Raw genomic sequence first — 19914 nt, forward strand, 5'->3', positions numbered from 1 at the left:
TTGAACCAGAAATGTTGTAATTGTAAGCTTTCCCACAAAGATCATCTAAACCAGCACCTAAGCTGAAGAGAAAGGGTGGGGGGAGGGGTGGCTGGGTGTATGATTTGCCCAAGATTGCAGAGTGCACACTTCACCATCAAACCATCAGGCCTCTATGCTTTTTTCATTCAGCTGAGGAAAGAGCAGACTGCAAAAAGCTGATGGTCATAAATAATATTAATTGGTTCTATGTTAATGACTTTATATTTAGATTTGATATTCAAAGCTAAAGGTCGTTAAGTGATCAATCAATAACACTATTCCTAATAATCATAGCATAAGATTTTCACTAAACAATTTCTAATCTATACACATTTTCTAAAATATTATAAAACAGTACAAAAGGAGTAGTAATCAACAATATACCCACCACAGAAGAAATTTAAATTTAAAGTACAGTAAACAAAGAAATCAATTTCTTTCCAGTATTTCTCTACAGAGTAAATTGAATCTATATACTACTATAGTATTTAAGAGATGTATGTTAATATATCATAATCTATCTACAACCAAAATAATGTAAAAATCAGTGCTGTAAACAAAAATAATCACAGTACTGTATATACCATGACATATCACAAGGTGCCTCAACAATTATTTATGACCAGCTTTAGTTTTTGCTATATTGCATGGACAAGCTTGGAATTGATGACAAGCAAGCAATTGGTATATAGACACACACATATTTCAAAAATATACTTACAAGCTAGAACTGTTAGACAGAGTAGAAATATTCCTAGGCCAAGAAAATTAAAAACATGATAATGAGTTGAATTTACTGGAGAAGGGTTCGGTCTTTCGTGTGTTGTAAAGCCCCTGTTCACATTGGATTTGTTTCATTCTGAGCTATTTTTGTTGGACAAAAAACAGCTCAGAATGAATAACTAGGTTTTTTTTAAACGTTGAAAACAATCCGTCGCATGCACCTAATTGAGTTGAGGTTGCAATAAAGTTGCACTGCCAGTGTACGCTAAACGTAAGTTTGGTCATAGCAGCTAGAACGTACAGCATTTGTGGTTTTACCAAAACACAGGTTTCACATCTCATCGAATTTTATTGGACATTGAGGGTTTCAAAGTCCTTCTCTAAACCAGTGAGGCTCACGGATTAGACTGGCTAGGTTTTCCGGACCAGTCTCATTAATATCGTAAAAACGAGATACAAAAGTAATGTAATTTAAGTTTAAAACCATTCTAATGATTGGAAATAAAGTGTAAGATAATAGTAATAATAACCATAATATTAATATTGATAACAGCTGTGTTTCAAATTCCTTCTCTGGACCAGTGAGGCTCATAACGGATTATACTGGCTAGGTTTTCTCGGACCAGCCTCATTAATAAATTTTAAAAACAAGATACAAAAGTAATGTAATTTGAGTTTACAACCATTCAGACAGTGAATTAAAGGTCATATAATATTAATAAGGCCAAATAAAAAAAAAATTATTGTGTTGGTCACACCCGACTGACCCAAAATGTTCAAAGTTGAGAGTCCTCATTTTAGATTTTTTTTCTTTTTTTTTTCTACTGACCTACCCATTTTTTGGAATTCCCCAAAATGTGGCCAACAAAAGAATTTCTTTTTCTTGGCCTAACAATAAAAATAACTATTAAAACTAAAAGTAAAGCAATTATAGTCAGGTTTTGAGTACACTATAGGAAATAGAAGCCGAAGAATTTCCTGAAAAAATTACTTGAAGCCTGCAAGACTGAAGGCAATTTTTGAAGGAAATAATGGTGCCTAAGGCTTCTATTTCCTATAGTGTACAAAATTACTTGACTGTAATTGCTATAAAAGTTAGTTGTGACATCCATCCCCCTTTAATTACACTGCTGGTTGTAGAGCGGTTGCTACATCATAAACACACAATGCTGGGTTGCGGCCGCGGTCGGTTGCTAAGTGCGTGTGCATAAATGTAGATTAAAATGATGACGTCACCACTGACTTTCAACAACGATTACGACGATGATGATAATGAAAAATTTAATGAGATAATTGTTAATACTGCTGAATTCTCAATGGAGATATCCATGGAGAGCATAATATGTGTTTTGCAGAATTTGTTGTCAATTCTATGAAATCTCTAAACAGAAGATGCCATATGATATATGCTCGTGTAATATAACTTGATCATTGACATTCATGTGAAGCTGAAACTACTTGAGGGCATTCAATTTAAATTTGTGACCACTTCATAGGTAATTGCTTGCCGTCCCATTCCAGAGGTCAAATCTTGTAAAACGTATGGATTAACTCTTATAAACAGTCTTATAGACCGTCATAATGCCAAATCAGTTCCAACTATGACGCAGATTATGGTCCATAAATAAACACAATTGCTATATTGTGATCTACTCTTGCTAATTAAACTGCAGAGGTGTGCCAGTTAATTAACTAATTAATTTTAATGAACTACCAGACAGCCTACACTTGTACCGATATTGCAAACATGAACTTTGACATCTTTATTAATTTTGTTACCAAATCATGTATTATTTTTAAGAGATTAAACAGTTTCTAGAAATTTCATTGTTATATTATTACATCAATAGAAAATAAAAAATTCAAAAAAGAACAATTCAAAATATTTGAATTTGGGTTTGATTGCTAGCTTCTTATATCCATCACATAACAGAGCAATGTTTGTATTTGTCACAAGTCAGTTACAAATCATTAAATATTTTTAAGAACTTTTAAAATCAACTGTCCAATTATTTTATTATCATTATTCTTATTATCATTATCACTATAACAATAAATGATTTGTGTTCCAGCAATCGCTCAGCTTTTCGTATCACCTGGGAACAGTTAAAAAGTAATTTAACTGTTCCATGGTATTACTCACATAAGGGTTAGCTAGGTTAAAATAACTATGAATGTATATGTTCTCGTAGGTTGGCACTGCACTGAGATAGCTCCAGGGTCTTAGGTGTCAAGCCAAAATTTCCAATTTCAATTTGAAATTGGTTAAGAAATATAAATGTATATATTTAATTGCAGGAGGGAGGGAATTTAACTCCAATATAAACACAGAATTCGAAATACAAATATAATTACTGTACCTTCTACTCAAATTGGGTACAGATTCCTCATTCTCCTCATCAACCCACAGACTTGATTTCTGATTTAACAGCATGGATATGTCAAGCTCAAGAATCTCTTTGTGTGTAGAAACTACCATCCCCGAAGCACTAGCCTAGACAAAAAAAAAGTGAAAAAACACACAAAACATGAGCATTTTATTATACACCATCAAATATTTCCTAATAGGGTATGACTGGAAATCTCTAAAATGAAATGCATAAAGTAGTGAATCCAAAGCCGAAAGGTACCCGTGTTAGTAAATACAAGAAAAAGTGAAGTCCCTAGAAAACTACTCACATCTCTATCATATGTTGTCAAATTATGTTCTATGCATTTTCCTATCCCCTAAGTTTTAGTAGTGTTCAGTATTTTTTGCAGTTTGTGTGCAAAAAAGGTGGTTTACTATCACACCGCGTTGTTAGGCCTAGCCGAAGTCATGTGATAAGGCTACCCAACGCAAAATACCATTGAATAGCAATGCAGTACCTACTGGTACTTGGGCATCAGATTCAACACTAGTCACTAAGCACAAGCTTGGTGGTCTAGTGGTTTACTGGGGGTTGTGGGTTTGATTCCCAACCAAATTAATCAAGTAAGGTAACACATCAGGTAGAGTAAAAATATTGTTCCTACTAACCAACCTTATTACAGTATGCAGCATTGGCGAACATGGTGAACACGAATGAAGCCTAGACTAAGATTTTATAACAAGGTTATTGAACCACTTGAAAATTGAAACGTTCTTTTGGCTACTATTTCTCACCAGCTGAGGTCAGCTGGCGATGAATATCACAATGGCAGCAAACTAAACTTGAATGCGTTAAGAAAGCTTCTTCCAACTGGCCCCCCTCCGAACAGGAGAAAATCCCTTTCTCTTTTTCTGAAACGTGTACAGTGTGTTTAAACATGCACTTGGGCAATATTACACAAGGGACCAATGGAAAAGAAAGTTCACTATAAATGAAACTTCCATTTCTTCCCTGAAACACAAGGGAAGCAGCGAATGGAACTGAACAGAAGATTGATGTTGTAAGGATCGTCATGGCACAGCACACACACACAGTCGTTGCCACCAGTATAGCTGACTAAAAGCTAAGATGCTCTTCGTTACGTAAGTACTGTAGGTAGGCTTCCTAGAAAAGCAATTAACAGAAACCCTAACAGAAGAGGTATGAATAGAAGAAAAAAGATAGTAATTACTGAAAAGATTAAATTGCACGATGAGGGAATAAATGGAAACTCAGCTTCAAAAAAGATAATGATAAAAGGGATTCCAATTAGCAAAAGATACAGTAAACATGAATTCCTGGAAGCCTTTAAGACTCTTTAAAATTAGTCAGTCTGTCTTTGAAACTTCAATCAGGTAAATGTGCATCACTATATGAAATTTAGGAAAAAAAAAAAAAACAATAACAAAAAAACCTTTTGTTTTGGCAATAGAACAATGGTGCAGTGTGTGCTGATTTCAACAGATAAAGACAGAGAAAAAAACTAGGCATGTAAGGTAAAGGAATGCAAAAAAATATATAATAAAAAACAAAAGCACACCACCACCAACATGCTGTAGAAAATTATCAGAGCCTGAATGATTGAACCTTACAAATTTACTTGATTTGTGTGTGTCTTCAACATTCAATACTATGAGAATATTGATATAGGTTATCCCTTCAACAATATTTTTTATTAAATCATTTAATTTGATTAGGATTTTAGCGGCTTCCAGCTTTCTGGTGCGGGTAGCGTCTACTTTTGTAAACAATTGTTAAATATACAATCTCTGTGTAAAACTAACATATTAAACTTAAAATAATATAATTAAAATTATAACTGCTTAAGTTGTAAATTTAAGTAAGGGGTTTTTAATTGAAAATATTTTCCATAGAAATAAAAAATGCAATTCTTAAATTGTTATCACTAATTATGTAATCTTGTCACTTGATGTTGCTTGAATGGTTCAATCATTCTTTAGTCAGCAGAGTGAACAGAATTTTTTAGTAAAATTTGATGTTGTTTTGCTGTAACAATGCTGTTTTGCTGTAACTATGCATAAAAGGGTGTATTTATCATACAAAAAGATAGGAATAATTATATAATATTATAAAATACTGATTTTTTTTAATGAATGTATTGTCATGTACTTATAAATTTATATTTAAAAACTACTGATAAAATTATTTGAGAGTTGTTAACAAGCATTAATGTCAGATGCAGAAGTATGTCTACCTCATATGATGTTCTATGCCATGCAGTTGAAATACCAAGCCTCTATGGTAAAAAGAAAAACAAATCACAAATACATAACTAGTGCTATAATTCTGTTAGTTAAGTGACACTTGTTTGTAGGCCAATGAAGGGGAAGGGTCTGCCGACCAGCCTCAACTTCTAGATGGCTGCCTCACAAGCTTGGGTGCAAAACAGGGGCATGTAACCTATCCCAAAATAATTCTAAAACTAGGCTTCTTATTGAGTTTGGCCATCTTCATCCCCCAAACTCCAAATTTCCTCTCGCCTGCCCTACTGTGATATTAGTGTACAATCAGGTTGTTATTTCACCAGTAATATGTATACATACAGTAGGTGACCGTTTTTCAGCAAACAGAGAGAAAAATATTTCTGTGACGTATACAAGTCTGTGTCTCGCTATACCAACAAAATAATTTAGGTAACCAAAAGTGATATGCAAATAAGAGAGTAGTGGTTCAAACACATTCTAAGTTTTCTAAATGCAACAATATTTAGGCCATATGTAATCAAAGACTTAAGTTAAGTATTACAGAATAAAAGTCTAGATGAACCTTTAAACCATTTCACTTAAATATTTTTTTCTTTGTTTGCTGTTATATCATTCATTAGTAAGATCAAAGCACCCTGTAAAGAGAACACAATCATACTTTGTACATTCCATTCTGCGTTATATTCTTCCAGTCCGCCTAAAAGTCACGAAACAGGAAGAAAAAATTATGAAAAGGGGAGAAATCAAAACCGACATAACTGATTGATTTTTGAAAAAATTTTAAGCATATGCAGTAAATCCCATTATTGCCATTATGTTAGTACTTTCATCTACTGTACCGTTTCTCTTTCTTTCTTACATAAAGCACTATAAGCAGTTTTTGTAATGCGCTATATAACTATATTTATGGTTTTAAATTACAAGTAGTAAAAAAAATTACACCATCAATCTATCGTTTTTTTAAAAAAAATATGGTACCATCATAGCAGTCGTTGCTCATGGTGCCATTCCAAAAAAAAGGGATTATTTCATCAAACTGCCACAGCAATCCGTCATGCGATCAACTGCAAAGCATTGTGTATAGCCTCATTTACAAGCTGTTAACATCAAACAATGGAATGCGGGTGTGTACAGGTGCCAATGTAAGACCTGTCAACACGCAATACTATTAAAAAAATTACTATTTACTATAAACACTCATGTTTACCTGATTGAAACAGAATGCAGATATTTTTTCTGGTTCCTTGTGGATGACACCAACATGTACACGTTGCTCCTTATTTGATTGCTCAGGATATGTTCCCATAGTAGTGTCAATCTGAAAAGAATTGTAACCATTTAAAAAATGTTAAAAACAATTTTAAAAAAATATATATTTAATTGTATTATTTTAGAGACGAATGGCATATTTCTCGGCCTACCTGTTCTAGCGGTGTTTTCTTCTTAAATATATACTTGATAAAAGTGTCTTGTGTTTTCTCTTGACGGACAAGGAAGTTCCAAAGACGTTTAGCCGGCAAAGCTTCACGCTTATCACACCTGAAATCAATTGAGAAGGTGATACAAATTCTATCATAAACTAAGGATATAAAGATATAAACATTATTGAGATCTAAAGATATGCTTATAGTATTGTATTTTTAATAATTAGTTTAATTTTTATTCAACTTTTTTTACTGAGGGTGACTAAAAACAGCAATATGCTGACGATCATGGGGCCTTCACATAGACATTTACAGCAATCACAAAAGCAATACAAAAAAATAGAAAAAGAGGGAACTATAATATTAATGTTAATTATTAATCTAAAACATATGTACAATGAAAATAAACTATGCATTAATAACTAAATAAAAAGTAAGATTAATAAAAATATCAAATCTAGCTTACAAGAATGGAGTGTTTTCAGGTTCTAAGATAGCTTTGTATTTGAGTATTGCAGGACCAGTGGTGTTGCTGATACCAACACCCATACAATCTGGTATATAGTCATCTGGCGGGCCAGAGAAAAGTTCCAACTTGTACTCTAATGCTTGAATCCACTGTTCAAGTAACTTAAGAATCGAGTGAAGTAACGGCGATGAAACAGGTAATTCTAAAAAAGTAATCAACCAATATTATATTTTTGTTTGTTTATCTTAGTATAGACTTAGGATGTCTTAATTATTAAACCCATTTAAATAAAAAAAAAAAGAAGGAAATTATATGATTTGGAACCCTACCAGCAAGCTCAATGCCACCAACAGGCAGGAATTTCTCCATCTTGTCCAACGTCAGCTGAACTATAACAAACCGCATTAAACACCAACTGTAAGAGTTAAAGTCACTATGTTCTTTCTCTCCAAGGTCAAAGGTGGATTTGACTTTCTCTGATTCGTCGTAGTAATCGTCATCATCAGATGCCTCGCTCTCAGCTGAATCGTAACCAATGCCCTCCTCAATAGCTTTTACATATGGCTACGAAAATATTAGATAAAGAATATTTTTTATGGTTAACAAACAGTTTGACATGAAAAACATGAATATTTTTAATTAATTCAATTGATTTATTGAGTATGCTCTAATAAGGACTGTGGAGTTAAGGCATGTTTACACTATGACAACAACAATCAACGATAAAAAGCAAAAAAGCAATTGTTTATATAGAAAATAAAAGAAATAAGAGAAGTAATCACACTAGCACGATTCGATAACGATTTATCATGTATACGATAGAAAAATAATTCCACAAATCAAATGATGTCATAATCATGAAAAAATGATACGATTTTATCGTTTTCCCCATTATGACGTCACTTGATTTTATTTGTGAAAATATTTTTTTATCGTATACACAACAAATCGTTATCGTCATAGTGTAAACAGGCCTTAAGTGTGGTGCTTATTCAAGAACATTATTATAAACATAAAGTGAGGCTTATACTAAGTCTCATTTATGAGGCTTAGGAAGTTGAGATGTTTTCTTAGTTTTTTAGCAAGAAAAAATCCAAGAATGGAACAAAGGAGCCTAGGATTTGGAAGGCAGACATCTTAATCATCAAGCTACTACACATCCCATATTAATGGATCATTTGCGATAGAAAACAAAATTGGAAAATTTAAAAAATATCTTTCTATATGAATAAACTTAATAATAGAATATTCTTGTTTGTTGGCTCATGGGAAGATTACTGTATATCTATAATTAAGGAATAAAACCAATATAGTAGGTTCAATATTGATATAGACATTTTTAGATATTATTAAGATCAATTCCTGGTATGTAAATATTTTTGACAAATGCATTCTTGTTTGGTTGCTTAATATCCAAAACAAGTTTCTTTCTCAAACCATCTTGCGATAATGCTTTATGGGTTGATAAGCTTTTACGCTAGAGCGTAATAACAACAGTGCTCAGATAAAAACTAAAGATGTTACAATCATATTAATTATTGCCCTTCGACAGAAAGTTTGCTTTTTTAAGTTTATAAAAAAGTGTCTGTTGCAGGATTTGAACCTGAAGCCTCTCACTATCAAGGCGAGTATCATACCGTTAGACCATACAGACTTTACTCTATTGGCGTAAATCTAACCCCCAGAATACTCCCTTACATACAATAATGCATTTTCACCTTTAACATTAAGAAGTCAATGACGCTGCTTTCAGGTGGTATAAACTTTTCACGATATGTAGACTTTTCGTCTGACTTGGGCGCTGGTCCACGGCCTCGGCTTGCTCTACCAAGCACTCTCATATACAGGCTGTTGCGCCGATTATCTGCATGATTGCTATTACCTATCAAAACCAATATGTTATACCATGAAATTTTCATAATTACTTGCTCAATAAACTAAAAATATACTGTCTGTATTGGGTTAATATACAATTAAGTTCAATACTTCGTATACAATAGTAAATTATGTTTTCAAAAAAAAAAAATAGCAAACAAATACTTATTAATTTTCTAGCCAGTAATATTTGTGATTGAAATGGCCAGTAACTGATTTAATAATTTGTTAAGTAAAAGTCTGTAAATTAGAGAAAAAACTTAATCTGGGTCACACAAGTACAGTAGTAAATAACATATTAGCTCATTTTAATTTTAAAATATATGATTTTAATGTATATTAAACTAAAAGTGATGATTTGTATTTGTACATTTTCATATATTGAAACACCTATATTCTATATTCAATTTTATTTATCCAACATTTAATAACACATCAAAAAAAAAAAGAAAAAAAAAAAGAAAAATACTTTTTCAACACGAGTCTGAGAATAGATGGTGAGCACTGTACAGTAATTTCAATTCTCACCTGTGTTAGGACTTGGTGATGATGCCAGTGACGTAGGCTGCTGCTTAGGTTGCTTACGTATCTTGGCTCCGCCTCCAAAGACAGCTGCCCACATTGATTGGTCAATTTTATGAGCCATCAGACGGTACAGTTCATTGCAGTTGTTTGTGGTCAGTGCATGAACCAGCAGACTTATATAGATAGCTAGGAGACCCTCACAAAGTTGAATATAAGCTTTAGGAATATCTTCATCTTTTTCTTGAGCGAGAAGTGTCTGTAGCTGGGTGACACCTTAAAAAAAAATCATCATCCGTTATAATAGTGCTAACATATCACAAAATAAATTGAATGAATATTTATCTACTTACTATATGCTGCCTAAATGCTAAACCTAAATGAAATGGCTACTACCACCCACCATTCTCATAATTTTTTTTAGATAAAAATCAATCCAAACATTAAATCTGCAATGGAATTTCATATCAAAATTTTTACAACTTCCAAACTCAAATACCATCTGCAAGGGCAGATCCAGAAATTTTCAAATGGGGGATTGGGGCACAACATTTTCAGAATAGATAAGTGAGTAGTGTTATTTAAATATACAGTATGCATTGAAATTTTAAAATTTAGTTGTAGCCCCAACATGCCCCCTACTGGATCCGCACATGATCTGCATGGAAAGCTTGTAAGCATATTTGACTAACATACAGTCTATAATTTTGGAAATGGCACTATAATCACTATCATGTCATTATTAAATTTATTATCTTCATCATCACCATTTGAATAGACACCTGAATAGTTTTATTTACTATACCTGGCCATTTTGACGGTGCAGAGGTAATCTTTGCTGTTTCTTCACTAATACGTCGCCGCTTACTGACACAGACAAGATGTCCAGAGCGAAAGACAAAATTCAAATTGCGACCATCATAAACATCCATGCCACCAAATTTAGTCTGACTAACGGCAGGACTAAAAGTTTCACTGTCGCAAAGACTTTCATAAAAGCATGCAGCAAGAGCAACGCAGAGTCTGTGAAGAGTCATCACCTTATTAACATTCTTGTTCTGCCGCGGTGGCGACGTAAACTCAAGGATTGTTTGAAGAACGTCATGGGTGAGACTTCGAAGGAACATGATTGGATCTGCAACTACTGTCTTACAGTTAGCGATACTTGCAGATAATAATGGTAATGTCGTTGGAAGCGGGATGCGCAAGTGCAGTTGCTGCTGTGTGCGCCGCTCCTGTTGCACCTCTTGCATCAAAAGCACCAGTTCCATACAAACGGATGTTAATCCACCACCATTCAACCCATAGTGGGTAGCATAGCTAAACAAAGTCCTAAGAAGATGGTGGTTTTTCTTAAGCCATGATTTACGTCTCTCTGCCCTTTTTAACCTTGCTTCAAAATCAACCATCTCAGCTCTGATAAGCTCATGAAGAGCTTGTGAGCTGTCTGTAAGATCATCTTCACCGTCACTTAAGATACCAGCCTCTTCGTCAACAACCATGAGTCCATCTCCAGTATAATTGCATAATAATTTCAGTATCTCCACTTCCCTCTCAAGCCACTGATAAAGCTGGTATCTTAGCTGCCCTCCTTCAACTTCAAAACCTGTTGCAAGTGTTCTCAATTCTTCCATCATGATCTTAAGACAAGATTTGAACTTTTGTTGTTGGGCTAAGATATCAACTGATGGACTACCGCTGACGGTGCTTCCGTCTGAAGTGGTGCTCTTTGCATCTTCATCTTTGGTTTCATTCTTTATATTTGGTTCTGTAGATTTTGATTCCTCTGTACCCTCTTCCTCATCCTCATCCTCTTCATCATCCCACTTTAAATCAAATTCCTCTTCAAATTCAGGGACTGTGGGTGCACCCCAGTCTATAGCAGAACCCCCTCCTTTATCAAGAGCATTTGTGACTGGTTGACTCCAGTCAAATTCTATAGCACTGTCTTTTGAGCCATCACGTTTAAGTTCACTTTCTGCAAATCCACTAAAGACACCGCTAGTAATCATCTCTTTACTAATCGATTCATTTCCAGAATCCACAAGCGATTCTGTTTCCTTAGCCACCACCTCTGACTTGGCTTTGACCTTCGGTAGTTTAGTAAGTACTTCAAGGGCAAGTAGTGGGCAACCTGCTTCAGAGTGTGCATGTGCTGTGGCAAAAAACAGCCTGCGCTCTTCTGGGGTGATCTCATCTTCAATGACATGATCTCCTTGGTTGGCAACCTGTCCACCACCCTTTCCAAATCCTGTGATCAGCACAGAAGCACCAGCAGCTGGGCGATCCTGCCCCGCCAAATGGCGTCTGATCAGAAGTGGGTGTGTTCGCAAATAGTTATAGAAATTGAAGACATCTGGATTGCCATGTGGTGAGTCGTAATGATCACCTTTCACAGCCGGCTGGTCTGAAACCATGCTTTCTGGTTCCCGCAGCAGTGTTTCCAGGGCTAGCGTATACTCTTTGAGAACCCAATATGAAATGCTGCGCAGGAATGGGTCTGGACAGACTGTCTTTTTAGGTAAAGGATTTCTTTCCAAGTCACATCCAAATACGCTCTCCATCAAGATTTTTTTATAGCTTAATGGAACTTGCATATTGTCTTCATACAGACGAGCAATCACAATGGCCAATTGAATATCACCTAAGTTATTACAGCAGACCTCTATTGCATCTTTTAAGGAACCGGCAAGAAGAAAAAATGCAGCTGCATGGTTGAACCTCTGTTTTCCGAGAAGGGCATAAGCGTTTTTGAGGGCAGCCTTACGCCACCTGTCTTTAGAGAAATCATTACCAAAGAAACTAGTCATTCGGGCGTCTTTGACGGACCTAAAAAACAAGTAAAAAAATCATAATATAAAGAATGACATCAATTAATGACAACAATTAATGGTATTAAAAGATAATCTTTCACTAACTTCAAATGGAATGTGTGTTTCTTGTGAAGGGCCCATTGCTGTTAGGATTACCATCGGTAAATAGAGTTTAACAATTAATAAAACAAATAAACGGTAAAGCATATGAAATTTGTGGTTGGAACACAACTGTGCATACGCAAGGCTAAGATACCCCACAACAGTCAATCACAGGATTATGATACGAATTATTAAAATGAATACAAAACAAAACATTAAGTTGCATGACCTATTGATCACTTACCTGTACAAACCCCAAACAACAGTTTTTTTCTTCATTGCTAGGTAGAATAGGGCTGCATCTAATGGGTCCTTTTTGGCCTGGAACTGTGACTTAGCAACCTAATATAAATATGATAAATACGTAAAAAAAAAATTTATATCAACTTTAAAACAAAAAATAAGTTATGTATGTATGCAAGAATGTATGTACTGGTATGTATGCATGTACATACTGTATATTTCATAGGAAAGTCAAATTTGGATTTTTAATGCATTTTCTTAATGTATTTTCTAACAAGGAGAATACTTGAAGTAAAAAGTCAGATAAACAAAATGAGGACTGAAACTAGCGAATGCTAGACAATAACAGCCAAAATAACCTTAAATCTTAAAACAATTATGCTACTTTCACATCAAGCCTGGATACGGTCCGAAACCTGGACAAAAAAATCCTAAATTGTTACATTTTTTGAACACTGCGTTTACATGGCGCACAGAACACGGCTATTTGGGGTCAAGTATGTATGCGTACCAACCAACCAAACTCGTTGCTGATTGGTCTAACATAAAAAACGTACACAATACAAATGGCTCTCAGATCCATCGGGATTGGAAATCATACAAATTTGATGTGAACCGTCCTATTCTTTACCACTGAACCCATTTTTCAGAATTTTTTTGTCTGGACCAGATCTAGGCTTTGGTGTAAACGCAGCTTCAGTCTAGTCGTTAGTTTCTCTATACTAAAATACCTTTTCTATGGTACGGCGTAATGTCACATTACTCCTGACCCACCATGCCAGCCCCATGGCTCTCAGTTCATCCCAAGTAGGCTCTCCTTTCTGCATGCCTGGAATGAGGCCTAAGAGCTCCTCTTCAGCCTCAGAATGGAAAGCCCATGCATAGTGACATGTAGCTAGGCCCTGGCGCTTCAAGCTAATCTATATGAAGAAATAACATTATTTTATTGTTTAAGAACTACGAAAGTCAACTACTGCATCAGAAAAAAAATATTCCTCTCATTAACAAATTCAATAAGTTATCAACATGCATTAAGACAGATATTAAAAATACAAAAAATTGATTACAAGCAAATTTATGGGCCTAGGCAAGGAATTTCAAAGTAGCAATTAAAATAATGAGTTTTATAATTCAAGGTTATTAATATTAGATCAACAGACCCAGTATCTTTGAATAAAAGAATGAGTCAGTGACATGTTCTTATAAATGCATAGTGTTGTGTTCTTTTTATGTTTTATGTTTAAATTTATGTCTAAATAGTAATCAATCAACAAGTCATTCTCACTGGTCAAAATTACCTGTTGTCTAAGTGGCAGAGACTTCAGAAGACATGTATGGAATCGCATAGCTAATAGAAAGCGGACACCGCATTCATCAAGGGTTTCTCCTGAAAAATATACATTGCTTGAATTGGACTATATGTAACATAAAAAACAATAAGTGTTTATTATTTGAATTATTATATCACATATTTATAAGTAGCAAGATGGGACATTTACCAGCATGAGTTGAGTCTGCATTGCCTTTGCTGGCATATCCTGCTCCTTCTTTGCCAATTGCTGTTAACGAAAAACGTTTTGAAAACCAGATTAACTTACTGGATTTTATATAATTATAAATAAATTTATATAATTTTCAAAAATATTATAATATATATCAGTATAAAAGTAAAATAGAGCATCTTTCTAAAAAAAATTATTGCAGATTACTGTTATTTGTCATTAACAATGGTAAACATTAGATCACTAGTTTTATTAACCTGGTTCTTTATCACATTGGTTATATAACTATTAATTCCCATGACTAAGTCATAGTTTATGTAACATCAAGGTCTAGTTGATTCATAATAAACTTCTGTAGGATATTACACTAGCTGCAATTAACACAGAATGAGGTTAATATATATTTGCCATGAAAAAACCATGGTAATCTATTATTATATAGTACATTAATTTTTTTAAGTGTTGAGTCACATGCTTTTCAAAGACAGTGAAAAATGTCATACATAGCTGATACTTTAATTTTGGATTGTTTAAATAGAGGGGCGAAGTTCAAAACAAAATGCCAGAGCACCCCTGGATATGCCACTGAATCCTTCCTATAGTACTGAAAAAAGCACTAACCTGCACTTGCAGTACTGCCAACTGTCATCTCTGTCTTCACTGAAGCTACAGTATCTGCCAGAGCCAACAGGTGCATCTGATCCAGGCTAGTTAACCGTGGAAGATGAGTATGTGTAAGGTGATTGGTCAATAGCCTAGCCTGAGCAATCTCAAAATGCGAAGGATCGCGCATCTTTGCTGAGATGTCGTTTGCCCGATCTCGATTGTGAGTGCCCTCCCAGTTTGAATGGTCGTATTCATCAAGTGTCGGTGTGGAGAAGAGATCAGAGTAATCTGTTGAGTCTTCTGATTTTGGCATGGTTTCTACACCAATTGTTGATTCTCGTTTTGTTTTAGAAGTCTGGGTGGAATCTGTGCTGTCTACGGCAATTAGAGCGTACAATGGTAGTGGCGGGATAGCATTGATTTCTATGTAGTCGAGCCTCATTCGTTCATCTTCTAGCCTAACCGGTTCTGTTGGACTTGTTCCAAGAGAAACTTGCCTCATCAATTTGCTGGACTGTTTCTCAGTGTCTCCATCGTCGCCTTGCATCAAAGCTTTGCGTAATGCACTCTCCCCAGCAATGCACCTAACAAGATGTGCCAGAATTGCTTTTACACGTCTGATCTTACCGCAATTTAACAGTTCCATTAACTGTTTTGGATGGTACTGGGGGAGGACTGGTGAAGCATTGTACGCTGTCTCGAACAAACCACAATCATAAGACACTGCTTCTTTATCTTCTTCTGCATCTGTGCCTACTTTTGAATCATCATTGGCTAGTTCTGTCATGTCTGCATAAGACTTTTCTCGGTCTGTCTTGCTCATTGGTAGTGTCTGGATATTAACAGACAGATTCATACCGAGGGAATTACTGGGGTTCTTTGAAAGCATTCCAGATTTATCTTCTTCTACTTTCTTAATTTTATCTTCACTCTTCCATTGCGAATAGACATGCATTTCATTTTCTAGCCCGACAACAAGGATTCCGGCTCTGACCCAAGCCAGCATTTTAGAAAGTGGTGGAAGGCCATCAACTGATGAGAGGCCTACTGTTCTCAAAAGTTGCCATTTCGGTTTTACCATACTTTTGTGTAGAAGAGAAGGACTGATGTTCTGCTTGACAGGAAGGTGACTTGGATCCCCAGAGTAACTTCGAAACCGTCGAACATCTTGATCATCTGGAACATCTCCAAAGGATTTTGCATAGATCAACATCTTTCCACCAACACCAACTGTAAGCATATGTGAACCATCCTCCTTTGAAACCCAAGCAAGTTGTATAGAAATAGCTTTAGAGTGTTTGGACCTAGCTTGAGCTTTGCGAGGCCTCAAACTGGGCCCAATCAGACCAAAATCATTATCAAGTTCAACAAAATCATTAACCTTGGAACTCCTTTTCATGGTTTTATAGCTAATGTTCTCCTCTGTTAATATATCAGAGTTGGGTTGTGGATCTGGAGTTGAGACATCACTCAGATAGAGTGTGTCCTCTTTCAGCCACTCAGAACCACCAGTTGATTCCGATTCATAGATCACCACTGCCAGTTTTTTGTCAGAGTTCTTCATTTCATAAGCGCAACCAATGCGGCCGTTGTAAGCACAGCTAACAGTCAGTGGTTTTCCTTGAATAACTACTGAGCTGTCTACCTTATCTTCTGCTTCTAAGACCCATTCTGTCCACTGGTAAAAAGCACTCACAAATGGGTTACTGTTTTTGGTATCAGAATGCATCTCTTTTCCCAAATCTGAATCCTCATAGAACCTCTGGTCTAGGTCACCTTCTTCCTGAACATCACACTTCCAGAAACGTACCTTTCCATCAGAGCATGCAGTGGAGAACAGGTAAGGAGCAGAACAGGAGGGGTAAATTGATGAGGAACTGAGATGGCCTGCTGCAGGTGCTGCGCTGATCACCTCGATGCCAGCTGGAAGTTCTAGTCTCTGACTGCAAACTTTACGAGAATAAATCTTCATCCTTGTGGAGGTCTGCTGCCCTGGTGGTATTGTTTTGAAATTCGTTGGGCTATTGCCTCTTGAAGAGTCAGAGGAGGAATCAACTACAGGAATGTCGTCATCATCATCATCTTCAAATGTATTTCCTCGAGGAACTACAACAGAAAAAAAAATTATATTTATGATAAACCAAGGAATTTCAACAGCACAATACTTTAACTACTATGCCATTAAGTGCTTGCAACTGGGCCTGAAACATAGTGTTAACCACTTCAGAGCCTGTTAACATTGTAAGATGAGGTCTAAGCATGTCCGGCCAAAAATGAATGTTGTTTGAACGGTTCTGTGGATGAATCTTTCTGTGCATGTCTTACGTGTGAGATGACTACTCAAATGTTGCTCTCTAAAAAACTCGAAACTCACTATTTTTTACAACTACTGGCATTTTACCATACATTATGATTCAACATTTATGCATTAGGAAGACATGGCGACTAGATCGGCTACTAAAAGTTGGAATCAACTGACATTTTGTACTGTAAATTGCAAATTAAATAATCTTTTGCATTTATTATGATTTTTTATATTAATGTAATGTTATCATTATTATTACAGTATTACTATTATATTATTATTATTTTTATTATTATCATTATTAATATTATTCTGTTATCAGCATGTTTTGTATTTTATGTTGTTTTATGTGGAGTCCCTGTTTATCGTTTGATTCTTCGCTGTTGGCCATCCTGTCTTGGTTGTTACTGTTTGTTGTTTAATGGTTTACAGTACAAGACGAAATAACCAAAACGAAATAAAACGAAATGAAACTGATCGGAGTACCTCCGCCGAAGTACTTTTGGACCATTTCTTTTCTGAGGACAAGGTCCCAAACCATAAGCCTGGAAGGACAAACAATAATACATAACCTCTTTGACAATGGTAATGATGGTGGAAAGAATACATGTGGTACCAAAAAATAAGTGTGAAAAACAAAATTGAATTTTAACCTGTATTCTTCATAACTTCAGTACTGAGGTGGATGTACCACATGTGTATGACTGACACTCCAGACACCTTCCTCTCCATGACAACTAGAAAAAATTGTTCTTCAAACTGATTGGGTTGTGGAAGGCTGGTACTGGCTGTGAAATCTTGTGTCTGGTTGCCAAAGATGAACTGGTGCTGGAAGGCATGCATCAATTGGACATTCTGCCAATTCTGAGAAAAAAAAAGTGATTTTGTTTTTTTCTGTTATTTTTATTTATTTTATTTATACAGAATCAATCAGGCAAAAGAGCAACCTTCTCCGCTTCATGTGAATACAGTATTTGTGCACTACCATTTAAAAAAATAGTTATTCTCTTCTGAAAATGCACCATAAACTGTAAAATATAGTGATGATACATAGTCCCACATAAGAAAATAACATATGCAAGTGTTGTGGTCATTACGAATTATAGATTTGAAAGCTTTATGTAGGTTCTTTACACAATGTAGCCATGAATGAAAATGAGGACTTGTCTACTATTTGATCACAGTGTATAAATGTCTGTGACAGACTGTTCAATCTATTTTTAGAGGTGTTCTCACATAAGACATATTTTGCAATACAGTATATGAGTTATAACTTTGATTAATGATGCAAACCTACCTGCTTTGCATTATTAAGTTTCTCAAGTTCAATGACACAGCCAGGTCTTGCAGTTGATTGCAAGCTAATTACATTCAAACCTTCAGCATTCTTGGCTAAGTCAGGATTTAGCACTGTGCTGAGTGGTGAACTACTGCTTAGGTAACCCTAGGTTAATCAAAAATATATAAATTCATACATTGCAACACAAAGTAAAAATACAAGCATTAACAATTAAACATCAATATCGTGGGAAGGCACCACAAAACATTGGTTGTGAATTTTTGGTGCAATTAAGTCTCAAAAATGAAGATAACAACAATAACAAATAATCAGTGGCAGAACCTTTAATCTCTTATGTAAGTTTAAGCCCACTTACATAAGAGATTAAAATTAAAAACACCCACACAATATGGGAACACCCATCGACCATCTCTCCTAGAACCTTCAGATAGGTCCCTAAAAACCACTCATGCTTCAGTACAAAAACTGTTGGATCTGACACAAATAATAAAATTATTATTAATTCTCTCTCATGACCTGCCTTATATTTTCACTGGCTCAGTTTTAGCAGATCATCTTGTAAATATTTGATGTTTTATGTATGTAGAGGCATTGTTTGATCAAATAAAAATCATGATAACTTTAAGTATATGTTACCTCAAACTGATCACTATTTGGAGAAACCTCTGCTAAAAGTGTCCTGGCATCTATAACAGCTTGAAAAACACGTAGCGTATATCCATCTGATGCCACAAAACAAGCACTAGGAGAATTTGATGAAAGACCAAGACAGGAACTTGGTAGAAGACAGGGAAGCCAAGCAACGTGAGAAAAGGCATTCAAGAATGGCGAGTTAATACGTGCTAACTCCATTACACCACCAGATTTTGATAGCGGTCCGACAGGGAAGACTCGCCATAGAATCAGTTCGCTGCACAAACCGGTCGGAGCACTCATATCAGGCCAGTTCATTTCGCTGTTAAGTTTCTCCATCAGAGCATCTGGGACAACCACTTCATCACTATCAAAGTTATCACGGCTAGCTCCCTCTAAAGTAGAGTTGTAAAGAGCTGATAGCCTTACATGTTCAGACTCTGAGAGTATACTTTTACCAAAGAGACTAATCGAGCTAGATCTTCTCATTAAGGAGGTTCTCCGAGCTGTTACGGAGCCACGTCTGGTGTGACCCTGCATGATCTCAGGATCTACTTCCACCTGTGGCAGATTGTGATGTGAAGTGGTTAATAAAAGTGGTAGTATAGGATGACACTGCAGGTCATTCAAGCGGAAACGATGTCCACAACAGCGTGATTTATGCGACACGCTCAGCACCGTTTGAAACTTTGAAGTTTCAGCAAAACTAATCTCCCATTGGTTTAATGTTCCATTTATATGTTTTGAAAGCATACAGACTT

The 19914-nt window shown here is 35.5% G+C and overlaps 1 protein-coding gene across 1 annotated transcript in view; it reads right to left on the reverse strand.

Moving 5' to 3' along the window:
- The window catches only part of LOC117122521 (dmX-like protein 2), a 34008-nt gene extending 14101 nt beyond the window's left edge, over positions 1-19907 (reverse strand). The window contains exons 1-19 of the mRNA XM_033268107.1: positions 19157-19907; positions 18518-18664; positions 17874-18084; positions 14931-17021; positions 14307-14366; positions 14106-14194; positions 13539-13727; positions 12809-12906; positions 10455-12478; positions 9656-9925; positions 8971-9134; positions 7582-7816; positions 7250-7454; positions 6781-6898; positions 6567-6677; positions 6018-6056; positions 5350-5391; positions 3105-3238; positions 743-775 (exon numbers count right to left, since the gene is read on the reverse strand). Of these exons, the coding sequence (XP_033123998.1) occupies positions 743-775; positions 3105-3238; positions 5350-5391; positions 6018-6056; positions 6567-6677; positions 6781-6898; positions 7250-7454; positions 7582-7816; positions 8971-9134; positions 9656-9925; positions 10455-12478; positions 12809-12906; positions 13539-13727; positions 14106-14194; positions 14307-14366; positions 14931-17021; positions 17874-18084; positions 18518-18664; positions 19157-19906 (7010 nt within the window). The 5' untranslated portion in view covers position 19907. The remainder of the gene's footprint in view (positions 1-742; positions 776-3104; positions 3239-5349; positions 5392-6017; positions 6057-6566; positions 6678-6780; positions 6899-7249; positions 7455-7581; positions 7817-8970; positions 9135-9655; positions 9926-10454; positions 12479-12808; positions 12907-13538; positions 13728-14105; positions 14195-14306; positions 14367-14930; positions 17022-17873; positions 18085-18517; positions 18665-19156) is intronic.
- Positions 19908-19914: the final 7 nt, after the last annotated feature.

This window comes from Anneissia japonica, unplaced genomic scaffold, assembly GCF_011630105.1.
Source record: "Anneissia japonica isolate Jap-2015-1 unplaced genomic scaffold, ASM1163010v1 scaffold1889_len2455224_cov183, whole genome shotgun sequence".
Lineage (NCBI taxonomy): Eukaryota > Metazoa > Echinodermata > Crinoidea > Comatulida > Comatulidae > Anneissia > Anneissia japonica.